The sequence below is a fragment of the Carcharodon carcharias genome, chromosome 26 (genome assembly GCF_017639515.1).
Source record: "Carcharodon carcharias isolate sCarCar2 chromosome 26, sCarCar2.pri, whole genome shotgun sequence".
Lineage (NCBI taxonomy): Eukaryota > Metazoa > Chordata > Chondrichthyes > Lamniformes > Lamnidae > Carcharodon > Carcharodon carcharias.
The window spans coordinates 45,880,586-45,904,185 of record NC_054492.1 but is presented as its reverse complement, the minus strand read 5'-3'; the positions used below and the strand labels follow the sequence as shown (position 1 = coordinate 45,904,185).

General features: G+C 43.6%; 1 protein-coding gene across 1 annotated transcript; it reads left to right on the top strand.

The window, feature by feature from the left end:
- Positions 1-874: 874 nt before the first annotated feature.
- On the top strand, positions 875-23,600 carry leo1 (LEO1 homolog, Paf1/RNA polymerase II complex component). Its single transcript, XM_041175376.1, has 12 exons — positions 875-1,006; positions 4,591-5,544; positions 6,381-6,482; positions 6,642-6,733; positions 9,202-9,347; positions 13,893-13,977; positions 14,144-14,238; positions 17,017-17,151; positions 18,034-18,169; positions 18,356-18,542; positions 21,521-21,618; positions 23,337-23,600. Exons 1-12 carry the CDS (start codon positions 949-951, stop codon positions 23,439-23,441), a joined length of 2,193 nt encoding a protein of 730 aa, XP_041031310.1. The 5' UTR covers positions 875-948; the 3' UTR covers positions 23,442-23,600.

The following is a 23,600-nucleotide window of genomic DNA, read 5'->3' as shown; positions in this document are numbered from 1 at the left end:
CCTCCTCTCAGCTTTCTTTTCTCCAAGGAAGAGTCCCAACTTCTCCAAACCTATCATCATAACTGAAGTTTCTCATTCCTGGAATCTGCCTGTAGTGCCCCATGTGGTGGGTGAAGGATTCTACTTGTAGACCCTCCAGTGTTGGGTAAGGGAGTCCAGCTGTTGCACAGTGGCAGATTAGGGAAATTGCCATTAGCACCCCCCTGTGGCATGTTAGGGAATTTGGCTGTAGCATCCCCTGTGTTGGGTGAAGCAATCTGCTTGAGGCTCCCCCGTGGCGGGTTAGGGGATCTGCCTATAGTCCCCCTTGTGGTGTGCAATGGAATCTGCCTGGAGAGCCCTTAACAGTAGTTTATGGAATCTGCCTGCATCAACCCCTCATGGCGGGTTAGGGAATCTAAAACAAAAACAGAATTACCTGGAAATCTGCCTGGTAGGTTAGGGAACCTAAAGTAGGCCATTTAGGACTGAGATGAAGAATTTCTTCACTCAGAGGGTGTCAAATCTTTGGTATTCTCTACCCTAGGAGCCTGTGGAAGCTCAGTCATTGAGTATGTTCAAGACAGAGATGGATAGATTTCTAGTTATTAGAGATATCAAGAGATTATGGGGTTAGTGCAGGAAAATGGCGTTGAGGTAGATGAGCCAGGATCTAGTTGAATAACAGGACGGGCTCAAGGGGCCGAATGGCCTGCTCCTGCACCTATTTCCGATATAATCTGCCTGGAGCGCCCTCTGTGGCAAGTGAAGGTATCTGCCTAGAGCGCCCCCTCTGGCCCGGAGGATTGCACCAGCAGCAACACTTCCCCCCCCCCCCCCCCCCTCCTCGGCGCTTTTTGCCGTATGCGGGCGTTGCCGCGCGACGAGTGCCGTAAAATGATTCCGTAAAGGAGTGCCGTAAAATGATTCCGCGGTTTGCGGCTCCGGTTGTCTTTGCGACTCGGCAAGATGGCGGACATGGCGGATTTATTTGGCAGCGACGCGGACAGCGAACCCGACCAGAAAGGTAACAGGCGCCCGTGGGGCTTTGAAAACTGCCCTGTCCCGGGTTTGGGGTCTTGGTTCAAGCGCGGGTTCTGCCACCATCACCACCTCCGCTCCACCCCCTCCCTCCACCCCCTCCCCCACCCACCCCCTCCACCCTCCCCCCACCCACCCTCCACCCCCTCCCCCCACCCCCCACCCCTCCACCCCTCCCCCCCACCCCCACCCCCCCACCCCCTCCACCCTCCCCCCACCCACCCTCCACCCCCTCCCCCCACCCCCCCCCACCCCCCACCCCCTCCCTCCACCCCCCACCCCCCACCCTCCACCCCCTCCCCCCTCCCCCCACCCCCTCCCCCACCCTCCCCCCACCCCCCCTCCCTCCACCCCCCCACCCCCCACCCCCACCCTCCACCCCCTCCCCCCACCCCCCACCCCCCACCCCCACCCCCCACCCCCCCTCCCTCCACCCCCTCCCCCCTCCCCCCACCCCCTCCCTCCACCCCTCCCCCCACCCCCTCCCCCACCCCCCCACCCTCCACCCCCTCCACCCCCTCCCCCCTCCCCCCACCCCCTCCTCCACCCCTCCCCCCCACCCTCCACCCCCTCCCCCCACCCTCCACCCCCTCCGCTCACCCCCCACCCCCCCCCCACCCCCCACCCTCCACCCCCCCCCCACCCCCCCTCCCCCCACCCCCCACCCACCCCTCCCACCCCCCCCCCCCCCCCCCCACCCCCACCCCCTCCCCCCCCCCCCCCCCCCCCCCCACCCCCCCCCACCCCCCCCCCCCACCCCCCCCCCCCCCCCCCCCCCTCCCCCCCCACCCTCCACCCTCCACCCCTCCCCCCACCCCCCCCCCACCCCCTCCCCCCACCCCCCCCCCACCCCTCCCACCCCTCCCCCCCCCTCCCCCACCCTCCACCCCCCCCCCCCCCCCCCCCCCCCCCCCTCCCCACCCCTCCCCCCCCCCCCCACCCCCCCCACCCCCCCCCCCCCTCCCCCCCCCACCCTCCACCCTCCACCCCCCTCACCCCCCACCCCCACCCCCACCCTCCACCCCCCTCCCCCCACCCCCCCCCCCACCCCCCACCCCACCCCTCCCACCCCCCCCACCTCCCCCCACCCCCCACCCCCCACCCCCACCCCCCACCCCCACCCCCCCACCCCCCACCCTCCACCCCCTCCCCCCCACCCTCCACCCCCCTCCCCCCCCACCCTCCACCCCCTCCCCCCCCCCACCCTCCCACCCCCCTCCCACCCCTCCCACCCCTCCCCCCACCCCCTCCCCCACCCACCCCCACCCTCCACCCCCTCCCCCCACGCCCCCCACCCCCCACCCATCCCTCCCCCCACCCCCCACCCCCTCCCCCCCTCACCCCACCCACCCCCCCCACCCTCCACCCCCTCCCCCCTCCCTCCACCCCCTCCCCCCACCCCCTCCCTCCACCCCCCCACCCCCCCCCCTCCCCCCCTCACCCCACCCGCCCCCCCCCTCCACCCTCCACCCCCCTCCCCCCACCCCACCCTCCTCCCCCCCCCACCCCCCACCCCCACCCGTACCCCCCCCCCCCCCCCCCCACCCCCCCACCCCCCACCACCCCCCCACCCACCCCCTCCCCCCACCCCCCCAACCCCCCCTCCACCCCCTCCCCCGACCCCCCCACCCTCCACCCCCTCCACCACCCACCCCCACCCCCTCTGATTTGTGCAACAATATTACTTAAAATAAATGCTATTGCCCCCCCCCAATATTCTGTTTTCTTATTAACCGGAATGCAAAAGAACTGTAGTGCATTGCATATGCAGAGGGATTAAACAATTACAGTAGTACAGTCCCCAACAGGTTATGGTGCTGGACCAACGACCCAGAAGCCATGAGTTCCAATCACACCATAATAAATAACAAAATTCAATTCAACCAATTTGATAATTGTGAGCCAGTACCAGTTCAGGTCTTGTAGGGTAGCAGTAATGACCCTAACTCTGGGCCAGAAGCTCCAGGAAGCACTTCAGGATTTGATAGCCATAGAAGGATTTTTTTTATTCATTCATGGGATGTTGGCATCATTGGCTAGGCCAGCATTTATTGCCCGTCCCTAATTGCCCTTGTTCAGAGGGCAGTTAAGATAAGAATCAACCACATTGTTGTGGGTCTGGAGTCACATGTAGGCCAGACCAGGTAAAGATGGCAGATTTCCTTCCCTAAAAGCGCATTAGTGGACCAGATGGGTTTTTATAACAATTGACTATGGTTTCATGGTCATCATTAGACTTTTAATTCCAGATTTTTATTGAATTCAAATTCCACCATCTGCCGTGGCAGGATTTGAACCCAGGCCCCCAGATCATTCCCTGGGCCTCTGGATTACTAGTCCAACGGCAATACTACTACACCATCACCTCCCCGAGGCGCATGCGTTCATAACATGGCCAAACAGGTTGATTGTCAGTGAGTAAATCTTTTGAATACGCCCGCTGGCAGGCAGTTAGAGTGGGAGAGGTTCCCAGCCATACTGCAGAAGCAGTGACAAACCACTGCATAACCTCGCCAAGCATAACCATTGACTGATCCAATGGAAGTTGATGGTCGCCAACGGCCTCTTAGGGCATGGTACCTGAAGAAGGAGGAAGCCACTACCAGGAAAAATTGTCATGAATGTTGCTGTTTTGGAAAAACTCGAGCATAATATTCACCAGGGAAGGGACTGTCTTGAGTGTGAATTCACATTATATGGTTGATTCTTAATTCTAACAGGATAATTAGGAACTGGCAATAATACTGATGTGCCATGCACAATCCAATCATTTAAAAAAAAATCTTCCATCTCCATTAGAACATCCTGCCTGTGAGATCTAGGCTTAGTGGGTGAGGAATTCAATGCTTGGTAGGATAAAGATCTGAATTATTTCTGCCAATTATTTATGTGGCACACTGTTCAACCCTCTCATTCATTTGCAGGAAATGTTCCACCCTCAAGGAGTTTCTTCAGAGTCCACAGACACTAATTTTTGTGTATGCAGCCTCTTTTAGAGAGTTTTTTTGAATGCTTTCACCATTCTTAGCTATATGTGCTAATCGATGTCCAAATTTTATTGTCTTTTTCCGTTAACGTAATGCAACCCAGCTCTGTTGAGTTGGGAAATGAACATTACCTAAGCGTTGGTTAAGGATGAATAAAAGGATATAAGGTTTTTTCACACCTAATCAATCCTGCAGGGAAGGGGTAGTTGAAAATAATTCAGCAAATCTATTTTACTCTAGTGTTTTACATGGTTGAGACACTATTTCTTTCTATTGCGGATGTGGATGAGACATGTATTCTGCAGAATTTTTGGTTTTGCGCAATGGCTGAGGTTGTTTGCCGTTCTATTAAAGCCAATGTACAGTGGTTCTCCATGCTTATTGAGGCTGCATTGTTTATGATTTAGGCTCCTAAGCTTTAGGAACATATGAAAACAGTGAACAAGTCCAGCTAGCCTTTTTGTGCTGTTTCTTCATTGTATTAGAATCAAACTACACAAAGGCTAATATATTAATGTCACAATATCTTTTAATCTGAGTACAGGGACTGAAACTGAACCAGACTGATTTGTTTGTTCCACAGATTTTGACTCGGGATCTGGATCAGGCTCTGACTCAGAGCAGGAACAAGCAGCATCAGAAAGCAATCCTTCAGGGAGTGAGAGTGAAAGGGAAGATGGGAATGAAGATGAAAATGGGAGAGAGGCTACAAAGCCTAGCAATAAAGAGTTATTTGGAGAGGACAGTGAGGATGAAGTGCACTCAAGACACAGTGGAAGTGATGACAGATCTGATAACCAGTCCATAGCTTCAGGACACTCTGATCAAGATGTCCAGCATTCAGAGACAGAGCAGCAAAGTGGCTCTGAAGAACAACAGTTTGACAATGAAGATGACGACAATCGCTCTGATGCAGGCAGCATGCATTCCGATGCAGGCAGTGTGGGTTCTGATGTTGGCAGTGCACACTCTGATGTTGGCAGTGTGCACTCTGATGCTGGCAGTGTGCACTCTGATGCTGGCAGTGCGCACTCTGATGCTGGCAGTGCGCACTCTGATGCTGGCAGTGCGCACTCTGATGCTGGCAGTGCGCACTCTGATGCTGGCAGTGCGCACTCTGATGCTGGCAGTGCACACTCTGATGCTGCCAGTGCGCACTCTGATGCTGCCAGTGCGCACTCTGATGCTGCCAGTGCGCACTCTGATGCTGCCAGTGTGCACTCTGATGCTGGCAGTACCTGTTCCGATGCTGGCAGCATCCAGTCTGATGCTGGCAGCATGCGATCCCACTCCGAAGCTGGCAACGTCCATTCAGATGCCGGCAGCGCCCATTCCCGGTCTGATGTCGCCAGTAATCATTCCCACTCTGATGCTGCCAGTAACCAATCAGATGCCGAGGCTTCTGGAAAGGAGATGCACTCTGAGAATGAGAAATGGGAGAGAGAGTCCAGAAGTGACCAGTCAGATGAAGAGGAAAAACTGCATCGTTCAGACGAGGAACAGCACCTTTCAGATGATGAGCAGGAACATAAATCAGGTAAATTATTCGGCATAAACTAGGATTGATGCATTACTGGTCTGTATGGCTCAGGTACTCATTGGGCAAGTTTGTTGAGCCATTGGTACAGCCCAGTTTAAACTAACTTAAGTGAAATGTCATGTTAGGGGAACCCTGTGAGTCGTGTTGGTTAAACATGTTGATCGCCACAAGCAGCAACAACAGTTTTATTTGTATGTTGCTTTCCAGTTCCCCATTTATAGTTTCAAGTTCTTCCAAGTGATGATCAGCTTTGCAAAAGAAGTTTTGATGTCTTGCTAGGTTTTGGTTAAAACTGAGAATATTGCTTCATTATTTCCCTTTATAATACTTGTGTGTTCCCAGAAATATGGAGTTTAAATTTTTTTACCTTTCATGGTATCATAATACAGTGATAGAGCCGTTTGACATACCTTTTTAAATGCATTGAAGATTCAGCAAGAATAAATGAAATAAGTAACCTGTGTGAGGAAGTCGGTGAGCCAGTATTTATATTTCCAATTGTTTGAGATCATTCCAATTTATTGAGAATCTGCCTAATGACAGAATTCAGCATCTTTCATTTTCCAATTGGATATCAGTTGCTTTAATCAGTTTTCAATTTTTTAAATTAGTGAAATATGGCCAAATTTTTTACAAAAAGTTCATAGCTTTAATATTTACAATCTCATATATTGGAAAATCACTCTCTGAATTTGATTGTGGGCAGTCCTGCTCTTGATATATTGCTTCTATAATTGAACTTTCTGTGAAAATGTAAGGAAGGTGAGCATCAATATCAATAAATTTCTAAATCAAATGCTTGTCCTTTAAGCTGTTCTCCATTTCAATTTCAGTTTCTGCAAGAGGCAGTGACAGTGAAGATGAAGTAATTAGACAAAAACCAAAGAAAATAATTGCTTCAGATTCTGATTCTGACAGTGATGCAAAAGATAAAGGTAACATTACTATAGATATTTTAACCTTCTGTTGAAAATATTTTGTTCACAAACTTTCAGTACTTTCAGAAAAGAATTATACCAGTATATTGGTGTTACTAGCGATGCATCACTATGCAATCTTTTCCTAAATATATTGGTGTTGTAAATGTGCTGCAGATAAAATAGAAGGAGATGATCTTTTTGGGGGCGCAGATGACATTTCATCTGACAGCGAAGGTGAGAAGCCTCCCACTCCAGGCCAACCTGTAGTAAGTATTTGTTAAACATTTCCAATAAATCTGTTTTCCATTTTCTAGACTGCTACTAATACCACAGAAACTAGGAAACTTTTAGTTGAACTTGAACTTCCTCTAATTTAATTTGAATACTTCAATGTTTTAAATTTTATGTTGTGCTAAGCTATGCCAAAATTACACATGGAATTATATAGCACAGAAACTGGCCATTCAGCCTAACCAGTCCAAGCCAGCATTGTGCTGCATTCGAGCTTCGTCTCATCCTCCCTCATCTAACTCTGAGAGCAAAACCCTCTATTCCCTTTTCCCCCATATAGTTATCTTGCTTCCCCTAAAATGCACCTTAGCTAATCTCTGTGGTAGCCAGCTTCACTTGGGTAAAGACATTTCTTCAGAATTTCCAATTTGATTTCTTGGTAACTATCGTATTAGTGACCTCTGGTTTTGTTGTTCCCCACAAGTGGAAACATTCTGTGCCTACTGTTATCAAAATCTTTCATAATTTTAAAATGAGAAGGATAACTGTATAGATGGGAACACTGGGAATTGAATAAAAATGAAGATAAGCAATGTTGAATTTGTACAAGACATTGGCCAGGCCACAGTCAGATTATATGTACAGGAATGATTCTTTAAAATTATACTAGGAAGGAGAGCTTATAGTTATAAAGAAAGGGTTATTATTGCTGGGTGAATAGAAGTTTAAGATTAAGAGGCTTACAGAAAATAATTGTTTCCACTGGCTGCTAGTTTTTTAATTAGTGGGGCTTGGAATCTGGATTCTCACTATAAAACCAAGGAGAAATGTTAGATTGGCATTGCATAAAGTTACATTACACCTTTTTGCATAGTGACATTGTTGCACTGCTCTTTTAGACTTTTAGCTAGCTTGTATGTCAAATTGAAAGTTAGGGGTGACAGTTTAATTGTTTTTACCATTTTGGTCACTTTTTGTATTCATCAAAAGTGAGGAATGTTAGTACTGGGAAATGGAACACTCTTCACTTTGCATACTCGGTCTCAGCATCAAGTACTCTCGGGTTTGGGAACATGGTAAGACCAGATGAAGAACAAGGTACATTCCATTGACCCTGACCAACCTATTTCAGCCCACAACCTTAAAGGAGTCCTGCTAAAGAACATGTATGAATGATTCATTTTTCTGGGTAATTGCTAATCAGTGCAGTTTTATAAAATGTGCGAGTACCCATTAGGAGCTAGGTGCTGATAGACAGAGAGAGAGACACCTCATCCCTTTAGTCTGGATTGTGTTGCAATCCAATTTTGACAGATGAATAGTTCTTTTAATTGTTTACAGCTAGCTAATTTAAATATGAAATCTATGGTTTTAGTCACATAATATAGAAATACTAGAGAAAGCTATGGGTCTCCATAATACTGAATATGTCTTAAAATTCTGCCAGTAGAATGTTGCTTTCGTGGCCAGCAATATCAAGACCAATTGGTGTTTGTTTTTTTGTTGTAATGTTCCCCTCTTCCCTGAAAAAATAATGTGAAGCACCAGAAAGACTTTCAGGCTGTTTTTTTTTAATCATTCGTTCACTGGATGTGGGCATCACTGGCAAGATCAGCATTTATCGCCCATCCCTGAGTGCCCTTGAAAAGATGATGGTGTGCTACCTTCTTAAACCACTGCAGTCCTTGTGGTGATTCTACTATAAAGTGGTTTGGTACAACTGAGTAGCTTGCCAAGCTATCCCAAGAGGCAGTGAAGAGTCAACCACATTGCTATGAGTCTGGAGTCACATATAAAGGCCAAACCTGGTCAAATTAACATATTTCCTTCCCAAAAGGACATTAGTGAACCAGGTGGGCTTTTACAACAACCTGGTGGTTTCATGGCCATCATATTTTTATTCCAGATTTGAAAAAAAATTAACAATTTAAATTCCCCAGTTTCCTTTGTGCAATATGAACTCATGTCTTTGGATCATTAATTCAGACCTCTGGATTACTAGTCCAGTAACATAACTGTTATGCTGCTCTACCCTAATTAACAGTCTGAGAGACTGTGGCATGAATGCTCCTTCAATAGTCACAACCACCTTCATACCAGCTGATAGGGTAGTCCGTCCCATACAGCAGGAGACTTTTATAGGCTTCCACAAGTCATATGATAAGGGGGTGGACCACCCATACCCAACGGATGAGAATATCTGGCTGGATGTCAACCCAGAATTATAGAGCTGGAGTCCTGGTCTCCATTCCCTGGGACTTTATGGAGTGGAGTTTAAGCCTTGCATCCATATGACATGGGGGTGGCAATATGCTACCACTAAGCCAAAGGCTCTCTCACTGTTCTGCGTTGATATACTTTTAGAGCCAACTGTTGCCTACTGCCCTACCACACCAGCTGCCACACCACCCCCCCCCCCCCCCCCCCCCCCCCCGCCCCCCGCCCCCACCACCACCACCACCACCACCATCACCAAAGCTTAATGGTTTCCTTTTTGCTTCAGGATGAGTACGGCATGGATCAGGAACATCAAGAAGAAGAACCAATCCCAGAAACACGGATAGAAGTAGAGATTCCTAAAGTGAACACCGATTTGGGAAATGACTTGTATTTTGTTAAACTACCTAACTTTCTTAGCGTGGAGCCCAGGTACATCAAACTTGTATGTTGGCATCTTCTCAAATATTAGTATGATTGTACTGGCCAGATATCTTACCCAGTTTTGATCACAGCATAAATGCAAAGGATTATTTGGCCCACCTTAGCTCATCCAGAAATATTTTTACAGCTCTTTCCTTCAAGATGGTATCCAATTGCTTCTTGATTAATTTCAGAGTTTTCCCCTCCACTATTCTACTCAGAAAGCCATTCAATATGTTGCATAAAGAAGAACTTGCTGACGTAAGGTTATGTGTTAGCTACCTCCTTTTAATGCCAAAATCCAAGATATCTCCACTTTCTTTACTCAGTCCTCTGATGTTAGAGATCAGTCTTCTAGCTCTTCTCTGGATTGTCTCCAGGGCTGAAGTGTCCCACTTATTGTTTTTGTGGCCATAGGTGGACACAGTGCCCAAGACATGCTCTAACATAGGAATAGGAGTAGACCATTTAGCTCCTCGAGTTTCCACCATGCAGTGTGATCATGGCTGATCCTCAATCCAACTCCTTGTATTGCCTTTACCCCATATCCCTTAATACCTTTGATTAGTAAAAATTTATCAATCCTGGATTAAAAATGAACAGTTGATCTACCATCAATTGCCATTTACTGAAGAGAATTTCAATCTTCTGGATTGACCTTTGTGCAATCTTCTGGATTGACCTTAATTTCACTCCTGAAAGGTTTGGCTGTAATTTTTTAACTATGCCCCTCTAGTCCAACCAGTGGAAATAGTCTCTCTGTACCTTATCGGTTTCCCTTAATAACTCAAAAACTTTCAGATCACCCCACCCAAATCTTGTAAATTCCAGGGAATAAACCCTACTTTGTGTAACCTCCCCTTGTAGTTCAGGTTAACGTAGTCCATGTATCATTTTGAAAAACTTGTGTTGCACTCCATCACGGACCAAGATATCCTTCCTATGGTGTGGTGCCCAGAACTGCTCGTGGTACTCCAGGTGTGATCTAACCAGGGTTTAGTATAGCTGTAGCATAGCTTCTATCTTTTTGATTATTTTCCGTACCTGTTCATGACATTTTAATGATCTGTTGTACATGGAACCTCAAGTCTCTTTGGACCTCCACTGTTTCAAATTTGGCAACGTTTAGAAAGTACTCTGTTCTAGTCTTTTTAGGTCCAAAGTGGATGATCTTACACATGCTGACGTTAAAATCCATTTGCTACAGTTTTTGTCCATTCACCTAACCTATTGGAAAATTGCTTTGCAATTTTCATACAATGTCACCTTTCTTTGTCTAATCAGCAAGTTTGAATACTTCCTTTCTGCCTCATCACCTAACAGTCATTAGAAGCAGCCTGTGCCCATATGCATCAAGACCTGGACAATATTCAGGCTTGGGCTAATAAGTGGCAGATAACAAAGATGCCACACAAGTGCCAGGCAATGACCATCTCCAACAAGAGAGAATCTAAGTATCTCCTTTTGACATTAAATGGCATTGCCTTTGCTGAATCCCCCACTATCAACATCCTGAGGATTACCATTGAGGAGAAATTGAACTGGACGAGCCATATAAATATTGTGGCTACACGAGCAGGTTAGAGGCTGGAAATTCTACGACAATTCTATGAGAAGTAACTCACCTTCTGACGCCCCAAAGCCTGTCCACCATTTTCAAGGCACAAAGCCTTCTCCGGAGGTCTCCAACATCACAGATGCCAGTCTTCAGCCAATTCAATTCACTCCATGTGATATTAAGAAATGGCTGAAGGCACTGGATACTGCAAAGGCTACAGGCCCTGACAATATTCCGGCAATAGTACTGAAGACTTGTGCTCCAGAACTTGCTGCGCCCCTGGCCAAGCTGTTCCAGTACAGCTATAACACAACCTGGCTATGTGGAAAATTGCCCACGCATGTTCTATACACAAAAAGCAGCACAAATCCAACCTGGCCAGTTACCACCCCATCAGTCTACTCTCGATCATCAGTAAAGTAATGGAAGGGGTCATCGAGAGTGCTATCAAGCGGCACTTCCTTAGCAATAACCTGCTCTCTGAGGCCCAGATTGGGTTCCGCCAGGGCCCCTCAGCTTCTGACCTCATTACAGCCTTGGTTCAAACATGGATAAAAGAGCTGTGCTCCTGAGGTGAGGTGAGAGTGACTGCCCTTGACATCAAGGCAGCATTTGACCGAGTGTGGCATCAAGGAGCCCTAGCAAAACTGGGGTCAATTGGAATCAGGGAAAAGTCTCCATTGATTGAACTCATATCTAGCACAAAGGAAGATGATTGTGGTTATTGGAGGTCAGTCATTTCAGCTCCAGGACATCACTGCAGGAGTTCCTCAGGGTGGTGTCAGAAGTGGGGATGTTCGCTGATGATTGCACAATGTTCATCACCATTCGCGACTCCTCAGATACTGAAGCAACCCATGTCCAAATGCAGCAAGACTTGGACAATATCCAGGCTTGGGTTGACAAGTGGCAAGTAACATCCTCATCACTCAAGTGTCAGGCAATGACCATCTCTAGCATGAGAGATTCCAGCCATCGCCCCTTGATTTTCAATGGCATTATTATCACTGAATCCCCCACTATCAACATCCTGGGGGTTACCATTGACCAGAAGCTGAACTGGACTAGCTATAAAAATACTGTGGCTACAAGAGCAGGTCAGAGGCTAAAAATCCTGCGTCGAATAACTCACCTCCTGATTTCCCAAAGCCTGTCCACCATCTACAAGGCACAAGTCAGAAGTGTGATGGAATACTCCCCACTTGCTGGATGAGTGCAGCTCCCACCTCAAGAAGCTTGACACCGCTCAGGACAAAGCAGCCCACTTGATTGGCCCCACATCCACAAACATTCACTCCCTTCACCACCAATGCACAATAGCCGCAGTGTGTAGCATCTACAAGATGCACTGCAGGAATTCACCAAGGCTCCTTCAACAGCACCTTCCAAACCCATGACCACTACCGTCTAGGATGACAAGAGCAGTAGATAGATGGGAACACCACCATCTAGAAGCTCCCCTCCAATTCACTCACCATCCTGACTTGGAAATATATTGCCGTTCCTTCACTGTCACTGGGTCTCCAAACTGGAATTCCCTCCCTAACAACACTGTGGGTGTACCTACACCAGATGGACTACAACGGTTCAAGAAGGCAGCTCACCACCACCTTCAAGGGCAACCTCAAGATGGGCAATAAATGCTAGCCCAGCCAGCAAAGCTCAAATCCCATGAATGAATGAAAAAAAAATACAAACACATGAATAATTGAGGCCCCAACACAGATCCTTGCAGAACGCCATGAGTCACAGCCAATTAGTGTCTCTGCCCATCATCTCCACTTTTTTTGAAAAGGAGACACCAGAACTGTATACATTGTGAACCTGACTTGCATTCTCCTAATTTGGCCTTTGAGCCAGGAGGTTTAACTGCCATTCCAGAGACTTGAGTGCATAATCCAGGCTTAAACTTCAGTGCTGAATATGCTGCACTGTTGGAGATGCCATCTTTCAAGTGAGACATTAAACTGGGGTCGCATCTATCCTGTAAGGTGGATGTAAAAGATCCCATGGCGCTAATCAAAGGAGAGCAGGGGAATTCTCTGAGAGACCTGGCCATCTTTATCCCTCAACCTCATTACAACAGTTACTACGCTTCAAAAATACTTCATTGGCTGTAAATTGTTTTGAAAGTTCTGGTGGTCTAGAAAAATGCGATTATAAATGCAAGTTTTTATTTTTCTTTTCAACCAGTGTTACAACAAAAGTAGACTCTCTAGCTATGTGCACCAATGTTTTTGCAGGACCTTGCTGTGTGCAAATTGGCTGCTGCACCTACCAACATTTCAATATTGAGTAATGACTTCAATTCAGTAAGTGCTCAGTCAGCTGCAAAGCACTTTTGGACATCCTAAGATCATGAAAGCTACAATGTAAATGCAAGTCCTTTCCTATATAGTTCAGCATTTTATTAACCTTGGTGATGACTGCTCCATGGTGATTGGACATGTTGAATACTGAGTCTACTAAAACCTTTAATTCCATTTCAGCTCCATCCTTAGCTCTTTAAACACTATTCAAAAGTGTAAACATTTTAGTATCTCTTTCCTGCAATACAGGTACTCCTAACACATATTCATACCACCTTCACTTGCAACATGATCTAAGTATAGGTGCTGACACGAGTAAACTATGAGATAAGGTAAAGGAAACATTTCCTTTATTAAATGACATCGGTTAATGTCAAATGTTCTTTTGCACTTTTCACTTGTTTTGTGATAAAGTTAAAACTTATTTCTGGTTGCTTTGATCTTCTATAAAACTATTTATACTTTGCTATGCTCTCCAGCAGTTAGCTGAAATCAATTCAAGTCTGAATCTATCTGGAGCAGACTGACTGACTTCATGGTTTTGTGACTCCCTTGTCAATTTGCAGGGTACATCAGAATTATTGCACATATTTCATAGCCATCTTGCTTGAGCACATACTTTAATAACCATGGTTTTTTGTAGTAATTTTTAAAATTATAGTCTTTCTGTGTGGGCTTTTGTTTTAGGCCATTTGATCCCCAATACTATGAAGATGAATTTGAAGATGAGGAAATGTTGGATGAAGAAGGGAGAACAAGACTTAAACTAAAGGTAACGTCTGTTCTGTAGGATAAGTAGTAAACTCACCTGATTGCTAAGATTTTGCTGCATGTGTTTTGTTTTAGAGGGTGGGGGGGTGGTGGCGATTATACTTTCTCATCGAGGTAGTGCCAGAGTTATTGACATCTTCTATTGAATTTTTGTTTTCTGACCTTAGGTTGAAAACACAATTCGCTGGCGAGCACATAAAGATGAAGAGGGAAATGAAACTCGTGAAAGTAATGCTCGAATAGTAAAATGGTCAGATGGAAGGTTGGTAATATTCGTTGTAAAATGTCTCTGACCAAGGCTACAGGAGCTGCATGACTTACTATTTTGTCATGCAACTTGAATGTATTCTGATTTCTTATGAAGATCTTGATTTAAATTTGCTTATTATTATTTGTCACACATCCATGCACTAAAAAAATGCTGAACATACAGTCTGCTCATTCAACCTGCATTGACAGTTGTGACCCTAGCAATGTAAAGGGAAATCTACTTTCCTTAAAAGCAAAAACAAATGTGTGCATTCATGTGTGCATGTAATTGTGTGTGTCTAGGAGAGAGAGGGTGAAGCAGCGAGATAGATATTTTGATTGGTCAACTTTTGACATTGAGTCTCCCATCAGTAGGAGCAATTACGAGGCTTAATTGTCTCTTTCAAAAGTAATGCATTTATAGAAATGCATGAACCTAATGATGCAGGTATACTGCACCTACCAGTTTTGCACATTTGATTTTGATTTCAATTTATGCTGCCCACTTTCAAGGTTCTGAAATCAGGTGGGGACAGAGCAAAGCTCTGAACGTAAGTACTTAAAAGTATGTACTGAACTCTGCTCACAAGCTAGTGAAAGTTTTAATGTTAAGAAACAGACATTGGAAAAAATGACTCTTTTGCCAACAATGCAAACTGAAAAGTGGTCTCGATGATCACCAGTGCTCTTTTTAGTCTTTTATATTTAAAGAGTTGACTTTGCTTTGGTTGCAGACATTATTGTGTGTTACTGATACTGAAAGCGCCTCACATAACTGCACTATTAAGTACAAATTCTTTTTCTGAATTTGACAAAGTACAAAAAATTTTTTAATGTTATCTTTAAGCAGCAGTACTGCTCATGAAGAATTGCATTGCTCTCCAGTTACCATGAACTATTTTGGGGTCCTGACAAAACCACTGTGTGAATGTATTCCTCCCAATTGAGAATGATATTACAAAAGCAACATTACTTTCTGAACATCATCATTATAATTTTAATTAGGAAAGTATGAATAGGAGTGGGCCTGTTCCACCATTCCTTGAGATCATGGCTGATCTGCATCTTTAACGTCATCTGCCTGCCTTGACTTTTTACTCTAGGCTAGCAAAAATCTATCAGTCTCAGATTCAGAAGTGTTAACTGAGCTAACATCGACTGTTTTTAGTGGGAGAGAGTTCCACAATTCTGCTGCCCTTTGCATTACATGGAGGAAAACAATTCTAAAATGTTACAATTCAGGGTACCTAGTGGTTCAGCAGGTTGGTTCACTAGTATGATATATTGTACATTGGGGTTTAGGGGAGGCAGGAGAGGAGCTGAGGAATTCCCTATCTGGTGGGTACACAGCTTTGAAGAGTTGGCAGGCAGCTGTCTCAAGTGTCAAGTGGCAATCAGCTCTTTCAGCAACACAGCTGCATTGCATCCTAGTGTTTATTGTAGAGTAATACTGCTGGGTTACCTGCTTGTCATCTTTATTGTAGAGTAATACTGCTGGGTTACCCGCTTGTCATCTTTGCAATGCAATGATGTGCGGTATGTTGGAGCCTATTTAAAAGGGAGCAGAGAAGCAACTTCGTTTTTGAAATGTTGGCACGATTTTTTGTTATTGTTTTGGTGAATGAAATCAGAATTAGATAGGTATCTGACAATGGCAGGTTTTTGTCAACAAATGGATTCAAGGTTATTAGGAACCAAGGAAATAGCGTAGCCAGGTAGGCTAGCTTGATCTTCTGTCTGAATAAATTAATTTCTTGAACACATGATTGGCTCCCCAAAGAATAATAGCTGTGTTAAAGAACTTGAGTATTGCTGAAAAGAGAGACATGTCGTTGAAGCATTTCGTCTTGCACTCATCAGGACAAATGCAAGAATACCAAATTTCAAGCATTCACAACAATTTATACTACAGGAGCAAAGGGTGCTGATTGGTTGGAAAATCAACTCTGATTGGCCGAAGTCACCACTTCTGGACCTGAAAAGTGTCCAGTTTACCTCAAATTATGCTGGAATGCCAAAGTATCTTAAAAATTTGTGCAACAGGTTAAACATGCCGTTACACGCTGCTGCTATGCAATGGTGATGTGAATGGCATTTTCTACTAATACAATGTTACCGTCAATGCACAAAGACATTCTTCCCACCACACAATTGAGCAAAGTCGTGTATGAATTTCACTGTCAATTTGATGCCGGGTACGTAGGCCCTTTGCCCCAACAATTGGCTGATCAAGTCAAAAAACATGTTCCTTCAGCTGTTCATAATAGCCAGATTGTAGACCGTACTTAACCAGCCCATGACTGGGCAGAATTTGCTGAAGAATCTTGAGTGCACTGATAGCTACACTAACAACCAATATAAAATAATCAGTCAAGCTTGTAACATGGCTCATTTAGGCTTGTTAAAAGTGAGGTACATCCAGACGCATGGACACGTTCTCTGCAAACAAAAGGAATATGATCAAGCCTTGTGCCTTTTTTGAATTACCAGGAAGCATGGGAAGCCTTTGGTTCCCATTGCTTTCTCTATGGCAACACCTTGGCCTATCAGAGTCGACTTGCCAACAAATCCACATCCCTTTTCTCCTGTGGTATAAATTGTTGTGATTGTTTGTTTGAAATTTGGCACTCTTGTGTCTGTTCCGATGAATGCAAAACAACAAGCTTCGGCAATGTTTCTCTCTGTGCTCTTATGGTAAAGTTTGATTACCCGTGAATTTCTGTGCTATTTCGAAGCACAAAAGCTGTCTGTGCGTACAACGTTCAAATAATGGTAATTTATTTTCTTGTAGTATGTCCTTACATCTCGGAAATGAAGTTTTTGATGTCTACAAGGCTCCGCTTCAAGGGGATCATAACCATCTGTTTATTAGGCAGGGAACTGGTTTGCAAGGTCAGGCAGTCTTCAAAACCAAGCTTACCTTCAGGTATGTTGAACCCTCATGAATTGAAAATATAAAACTTAAGTAGGTTTCTAAGAAACTGTAATGAAAACATGACGTGAGTAATGCACCATGGCTTTATCAAAAGAATGTTTATCTCGAGTGGAAGTATTTGGTAAGGATAAAGTTACTTTTAAAAAAAAGAGCTGCTCTGGCGATGGAAACAGTTTTATATGAAAAATAGCCTTAAAATATGTCTGTATTTTAGTTCTATAATCTAATCAGGTTAAATGCTAATGATACCCATTGTGTTAAATTGTGCAAATTAAAGGAAACAAATGTCCCCTTTATCAGGCCATTTAGAAAATTAAGTCACCACCTATGTTCACCATTATAAAGTGGTGATTCTGTAATATCAAAAATGTTACACTGGCCGTCAGCCATATTTCCAAGTTTAGAGCTTTTCCAAACCACCTCTGAAAGTGCAACTTCTGCACCAATTCCCATACCAACATCATAATATTCTATCCATCACTTTGGGAGACTCCACAGTTGCTAAAGCTCTTTAGTACTTACCTTACCCACGTGCCCACTCTTGGTATATGAATTTAAATAGCACTGGCAGGCTGTTTGACTGACCACTGGGAGCCCAGGCTTATACTTTCCTCATCTGCTATCTGTATGTGCACTTTCCAGCTGATAGCCAGTGGATTATAATTCAGAGTGAGTGCCCTAGCTGGTTATTCTTCTCTGTCTGAAGCCCATTATGATGCTGTAATTACTGTCCCATCTGAAATCAGTACCTCTGAGTTGTATAGCATATTTATCCTCAAGGCTATAAAGTGAATTTACCAGTTTTTATGGTTAAAAAATATCCTTTTTGTAAAAAGAGCAGTACTAAACCATTTTTATCCCAATGTATCACAGGCCTCATTCCACAGACAGTGCTACCCACAGGAAGATGACCCTGTCTCTGGCAGATAGGTGTTCAAAAACACAAAAGATTCGAATACTTCCCATGGCTGGCAGAGACCCTGAATCCCAGCGTTCTGAAATGATAAAGGTAGATAAACCTGACTATACACTAATGAAAATGATTGAAATCAAGATGCTCTCTCTTAAAGCTTTTGCATGAATGGAATAAATAATATTGTTCTCAATGGAGCGAGTATCCACATGTGCATTTGTAACTATTCAGAAACACTTTGAAGTGACATAGAAACGTAAAAGCAACTTTTGATCTTGACAGAAAGAGGAGGAGCGCCTTAAGGCTTCTATTCGAAGAGAGTCTCAGCAACGCAGAATGAGAGAGAAGCAGAGTCAGCGAGGTCTTAGCTCCTCCTACCTGGAACCTGACCGGTATGACGAGGAGGAAGAAGGTGATGAGACCATTAGCCTCGCAGCCATCAAGAACAAGTACAAGGGAGGAGTTAGAGGTATGGAAAATGATCAAGATCTTTGTATACCGAGCTGCTCGTTCTCACAGATGTAAGGCACTGTTCTTTTATGACAAAGCTTTCCACACCAACAGTGTGTTTCTTTTGCTGCTGGAAAAATATTGTGAATACAGTTTATTGTTTTAATTCTTTCCATAAAGTAGTACACCAATTTGTATGAATAGTCACTCTGTGTATAAGTGGGATTGTGAATGATGCAAATCCTATCTTAGGTTCCGTGTCTTGAACCTGTGATTACAAATATGTAATATATGTAGATTATTTTTAAATACTGAAATCGATAATACTTTCACCTTTTATAAGAACCACATAACGGGTGTTAAGTTATAAAAATGTCTCTCAAATGTAAAACATTTTCCCTCCACAGTTAATAGCCAAAAGAAATTGCAGGAAGGTGTGGCTAATTCAGTTTCATTTGCAAGTCATCATTTGTGGGATAAGAGAAGTTCAGCCATTTTTAAAGCAAGATTTCCAACCCCAGTTTCCCATGAATAGTTTAATGAGAGGCTTTTGATGTTTAGGTGTCATAAGATTATCTTGATGGAAACCGCAGATCAGAAGAGTTGCTAAATTAAAACATTTTAGTGATATGATGTTGACACTTGACATTTTAAAAAATTCATTCTTGGGATGTGGGCGTCGCTGGCTAGGCCAGAATTTGTTACCCATTCCTAATTGTCCTTGAGAAAGTGGTGGTGAGCTGCCTTCTTGAACTGCTGCAGTCGTGCGGTGTAGGTACACCCACAATGCTGAAATGCTGAACATAGCAATCCTGATGTTTCTGAATGATTTTCATCTTCATTTTCAGTTGGGAATGGGGCAGTAGTGGACTGAAAATCGCGATGCAGCAATTACTGCCTTCTTCCTGCCCACTTCCAGCACTGCCTGTGATTTTTAGGACAAGCCACAAAATAGGAGCCTACTTAAAATACACAAATTGCATTTCCATGCCCTACTTAGACCCCTGGTGTAATTTTGTTTTTCCTCTACTTGGAGTGCACACTGCCTATTGGAAGAGCGCTTTGAATGGCCAAGCCAGTAGATTTTATAGGGACTGCTGCAGCTTGGTCAGAAAAATAATAAAATAAAATCAATCTTTGCCAGTGGATTTTGTGGAAGAGTGAGGAGTATGAATGCTCATCCTGCCCACAAAAGACTTCCCACTTACTGCCAGCCACTCTTTGCCTCTCCCATGCACCAATTGTATCTTGTCTCTGTGGAGGAGTCAGTGGATTTTCTGCCTCTGCCTCTATCTCCCATCCCCTCAATCAATGAGCTGGCTGTCAGTGGTCTGTCAACACTAGCGGTTCACAGATATCATTGTAATGAGGCATGACCATGAAAACAGTGCAGGGCTCCTGTTGCATCACCAGGCAGACATAGCAGACACCTCACAAACCACCTGCTCGTTGTAGCATTTTAATTAAAAAATTACTCCTTCCGCCTAAGAATTCTGTTTATACTTTTCTAACAGCACCTGGTATGAATGAGGAATGAATGTCACCAATAACATTACAAATATAATCATTTTATCTATACTTCAAAATACAGAACAGGTTCTAAGAAAGTTGCATGCTGAAATTATGCTGACATTAGCATATGAGCACTTAACGCATTCATATGAAATTTCTCTGTCCACTTTTTTAGCCATAGTCCATTTATATCCTGCAACATAATATTACCATTTTAGTTGCTATAATTATAATGGTAGTATACTATACATATTAATTCAAATTCACATTCAGTTCACATCTACACATTTGGCTAATTATAGGTAGGATAGGATTAGCTCTGCATTGCAAGCCTGTAAATCTATATCTTTTAAAAACTTGCAGGTTAAAAGTAGGCTATCATTGTTTTAGAAGTCATTGCTGGTTTCCTGGAGTACATTACCTAGAAATTATCTTGGAGGAGCATGGTGGTTAATATGAAGACAAGTATAGGGCAGAGCAGGTACCAGAGATTGATGAAGAGGACAAATAAGAATTGGGGAACTTGGGTCCAAGCAGACAACCTGTGCTCGGAAATGGGGACACATTCAATTATCAGACTAGGGGTAGAGAGTTAGATGTGGCATGGCAAGAATTTAGGGTAATAGTTGATGAAAAAGGTAAATGTTATAATATATGAGGACTAGACTTTGGGGAGGGGCTTGCTTTCAGGCAATAGGTAACAGTGGAGTGGACTAGTTTGTGAGCAATTTGAAGGAGTGAAGTTTCAATTTGAAGCCATAAACAGCAAAGACTAATCTGGGAGCCACTGAAGGAGCAAAGTTCAGTTCAAGAGCTAGATGAAGAGCAATGTTTGAATTAGATGTCAGTGCAATGGAATATGGTCCAAAGGCAAGCACAGTTTCATTCAGTGAAGCAGCAGAAAACTAGAACTTGATTCAGGGGAACAGCAGAGTGGAGTTTGATCCAGGAAAAATGTGGAGAAGCAGATTAATGCTCAGGAGATGACGAATTTAAGGTCCAGTCCAGGAGACAGGAAAAGAATGAAGTATACCCCAGAAGTTGAACAGAGTAATGGCTGTGTCATTGATTATATTCAAGGCTGAATTAGATTTTTGATAGATCAGAGAGTCAAGGGTTATGAGGGGGGCAGTCATGTTCTTATCGAATGGCCTACTGCTTCTAAATCCTATGTTCCTATCTCAGTTTAGGAATCTAGGAGGTAATTTCAGATTGTAAGCAGGGACTTAGAAACATAGGTGGTCCTGGTGAATAACAAAGACCTTGTGGAAGAACAGTTCATTCAGTAGTCCCTGTTCTATTATGATTGTAAGAATGGGATATTACTGGGTTTCAGCATAGCCTAATACACTCTGCTAATCCATTTTATCTTAAATCAGAATATTCAGTATCTGAAGCCATAAGATCACTTTAAAAATCTCTTCACATTTTAAAGGTAGGTGTCATAAGAATCTGGTTTAATTTGCCTATGTTTGTCTGTTTCAGAGGAGCGTGCTCGGATATATTCCTCAGATAGTGACGAGGGGTCTGATGATGACAAAGCACAGAGGCTCCTGAAAGCCAAGAAGCTTGACAGTGATGAGGTTTGTACAGTAAAATTGCATGCATAAATCCAAAGCATAAATGGGAATAGTTACTAGAGTTTTCAATAATGGGAGACAAATGTGTTGCTCCCTATGTGTTGCTGATTGATTTTTATTTTAAAATGTTGACCAAGAGCTTGACACTTGTTATATTATTTAGAACTGAGATGATGAGAAATTGCTTCGCTCAAAAGAAACTTTGGGTGCTCCATCATTAAAAACATTTAAGGCTGGGATAGACAGATTTTTTCTGTGTGTGTGTCTCATGAAATCGAGGGAAATGAGGAGCGGGTGAGAAAGTGGCGTCGAAGCCCAAGATCAGCCATGATCACATTGAATACAGAGCAGGCTTGACAGGCCATATTGTCTACTCCTGCTCCTATTGCTTGTATTATTATATTTTCACATTTAGATTATTTAGATTTCTGTGAATGACAAGTGGATCAATTTCTATCAAGTCAAAATGGTTAAATTATATTGAAATTTTTAAACCCAGTTCTAAGTTTGGTGTATAATATTTTGCTGAAGGTTTGTGAGAATGCATTTTATGAATTTAATATTTATATATCAATATACACATCAACCATTGATGTCAACTAAAAGATGTATTTTAATGGATACTGAATACTATTTTGCAAGGAAGCTGTCAACGTAATTTCACAAACAGACACATATATGCGAATCTCACCCCTCACTGAAAAAATTAGCACTGAATTAGGATAATATATTGACAGCTTACTTGCTCGATTAGACCGTTCAGCTCTTATTCAGATGAGCTGGATTTGAGCATTCTTTGCACTTGACTATATTATGTGATTTTTGATAGTCTTTAGCCAGGTGATGTTGATTATTCCATTTTGATTTGGGGGGAAATAAATTATTCCAGAGCTTCATTTTCCTTTGTGAATTTGTTTCCTGCCTGAACAGTCTATAACTATAGGAGGGAACCTTGGAGGTGGGAAGAAAGAGAAAGGGAACCACATGGGTGCAAACTGTATAAACTAACAACTTAAAAACATTCTAAATATTGACCTTGAAAGAAGGATCTATGGGTTATGATAACTTTAGGAAATGCAAAATATTGCACCTGATATTTCATTAAGAAGGTTGGACCTTTTATAATTCTGATCGCATATATTCTATTACACAGTTAACTATTCAATAGCACTTAAGTATTTTTATAACATAGGTTCCAGATCTATTTAACAATTTAAATAAAATTCAAAGTTTTCCACCTGGTATTTGTTGTCATTTGTAATGCCACCACTTTGGAAGGCAGCTGAACCTTCGAGAACCTCCCAAGTATTATACAAGTTACTCGCCAATCTTTATCTTCAGGATTTCCCTCAGAGCCAATAGCCAATGTATGCAGTTAATGTCTGTGCAGTGACAACTTAGTGTATTGGGAAGCCAGAACCAGCAGGTCCCTGTGGCCCTGAAATGAGCAAGTATTGCTTATTTGTATTTTGCATTGTGAGGACTTTGTCTTCTCTCCCCCCAACATAAAGAACTACTTATATGAAATATAAGGCTATTGAAATAAACCATTTGGCAGCTCTTTTGATGAGTTGCTTCACTGATTCTCATCATTGACTTAGAAAATACTTCACAGCATCGAGTTACCTGTTCTCCACATATAAGTATGATAAATGTTCATTCTATTGCACTTTCTCTACCCACACTGTTTCCCCTTTGCCACCACTTTTTCCCCCATTTAGGAAGCTGAACATTCTGGAAAGAGAAAAGCGGAGAATGATGATAAAGGTACCAGCAAAAGGGCAAAGAAGTATGTGATTAGTGATGAAGAGGAAGATGATGTGTAAGCTCTCCTAAGTGGACCAGATGACTTGTATCGTCTGACATTAAATTGTACAGTTATTTTGTAAGTAGCTATGTTGTCTGATTTTTGGAAAATTTTGGTAGTCATTTGTAACTTGGTGGTTCAAAAAGATTCAAAAATTAAACTTTTTTTTTAAAAGGTG